The sequence below is a fragment of the Penaeus monodon genome, chromosome 33 (assembly GCF_015228065.2).
Source record: "Penaeus monodon isolate SGIC_2016 chromosome 33, NSTDA_Pmon_1, whole genome shotgun sequence".
Classification (NCBI taxonomy): domain Eukaryota; kingdom Metazoa; phylum Arthropoda; class Malacostraca; order Decapoda; family Penaeidae; genus Penaeus; species Penaeus monodon.
Genome location: NC_051418.1, coordinates 11,171,208 through 11,172,161, shown reverse-complemented (window position 1 = coordinate 11,172,161; position 954 = coordinate 11,171,208). Strand labels below are relative to the sequence as shown.

General features: G+C 44.0%; 1 protein-coding gene across 1 annotated transcript in view; it reads right to left on the bottom strand.

Moving 5' to 3' along the window:
* Window positions 1–954, bottom strand: part of LOC119594025 (neurexin-4-like) — a gene marked incomplete in the record, with an annotated part of 37,999 nt that overhangs the window by 15,264 nt on the left and 21,781 nt on the right. The window contains 2 exon segments of the mRNA XM_037943054.1: window positions 82–318; window positions 507–725. Coding sequence (XP_037798982.1) covers window positions 82–318; window positions 507–725 — 456 coding nt within the window.

The following is a 954-nucleotide window of genomic DNA, read 5'->3' as shown; positions in this document are numbered from 1 at the left end:
CAGGTTAACGACCTAATATTTCAATAAAAAGGAGTATTAAAGGATTCATAGACACAAATAAAAAGTAAAAAGAGAGCTCACCATCAGCACAAATTGGTCCCTTGAAGGCAGTCCATCGGCAATCACAATCATAGGTGGAATAGCCCTCATGGCAGGTTCCATTGTTAAGGCAGGGGTTGGACTGGCACTTGCCAACACAGCCTGCATGAACCCCATACATTCCTCTCTCAGCTCTTCCCCTAAGATCCTGCAGCTCCCCGTTGAGGACCAGAGCACGGATGCAGCCCACAAAACCATCTCGGTAATCCAAAGTGGCTCCTGGAATGGGGATGGTTCAGTCAATGAGATAAAAATATAAACAAATGAACATGCTACTTCATACTTCCTCAATGCATGACAACTAAAGAAGTAAAACAACCATAAAACTGCATCACCTGTCACAACCTTAGTCGGGAAAAGGGAGAGACAGAGACCCTTCCTCCATTGCCACCACAAAGACCACTCACCAACAACAAAGTCCGATTCCAGGTGTATCGCTCGCACGGGACCGCTGGGTTCCTTGAGCACGGCCTTTCCACCTCCATCTACAATCATGCGGGCTTCCTTGCGGTTTCGCTCAACCAACACTGAGTGCCATTTGTCATCATTGAGAACGTACGCTGTTTCCACACTCACACTCATAGGCCCTGCACCAGCCTGGTACTGGAACTGTAGCTGCATGCCACCTGAGGAGAGAACATTTTGCATGATAATGGATTTTCATGATTCTTTTTTCACTTGAAAGCTGATGATCAAACAGAAAATCTTATTCTTAATGGAAGAATTGTTTTTGTGAAACTGACTGATGTACTAGTGTAACTTAGTAGTGTATAACCAGTAGACCAAATGAAAATCTACATCACTGGGCCTATCATGCCTAACACTAATCACATGAAAATAAATCCATTAATAAAC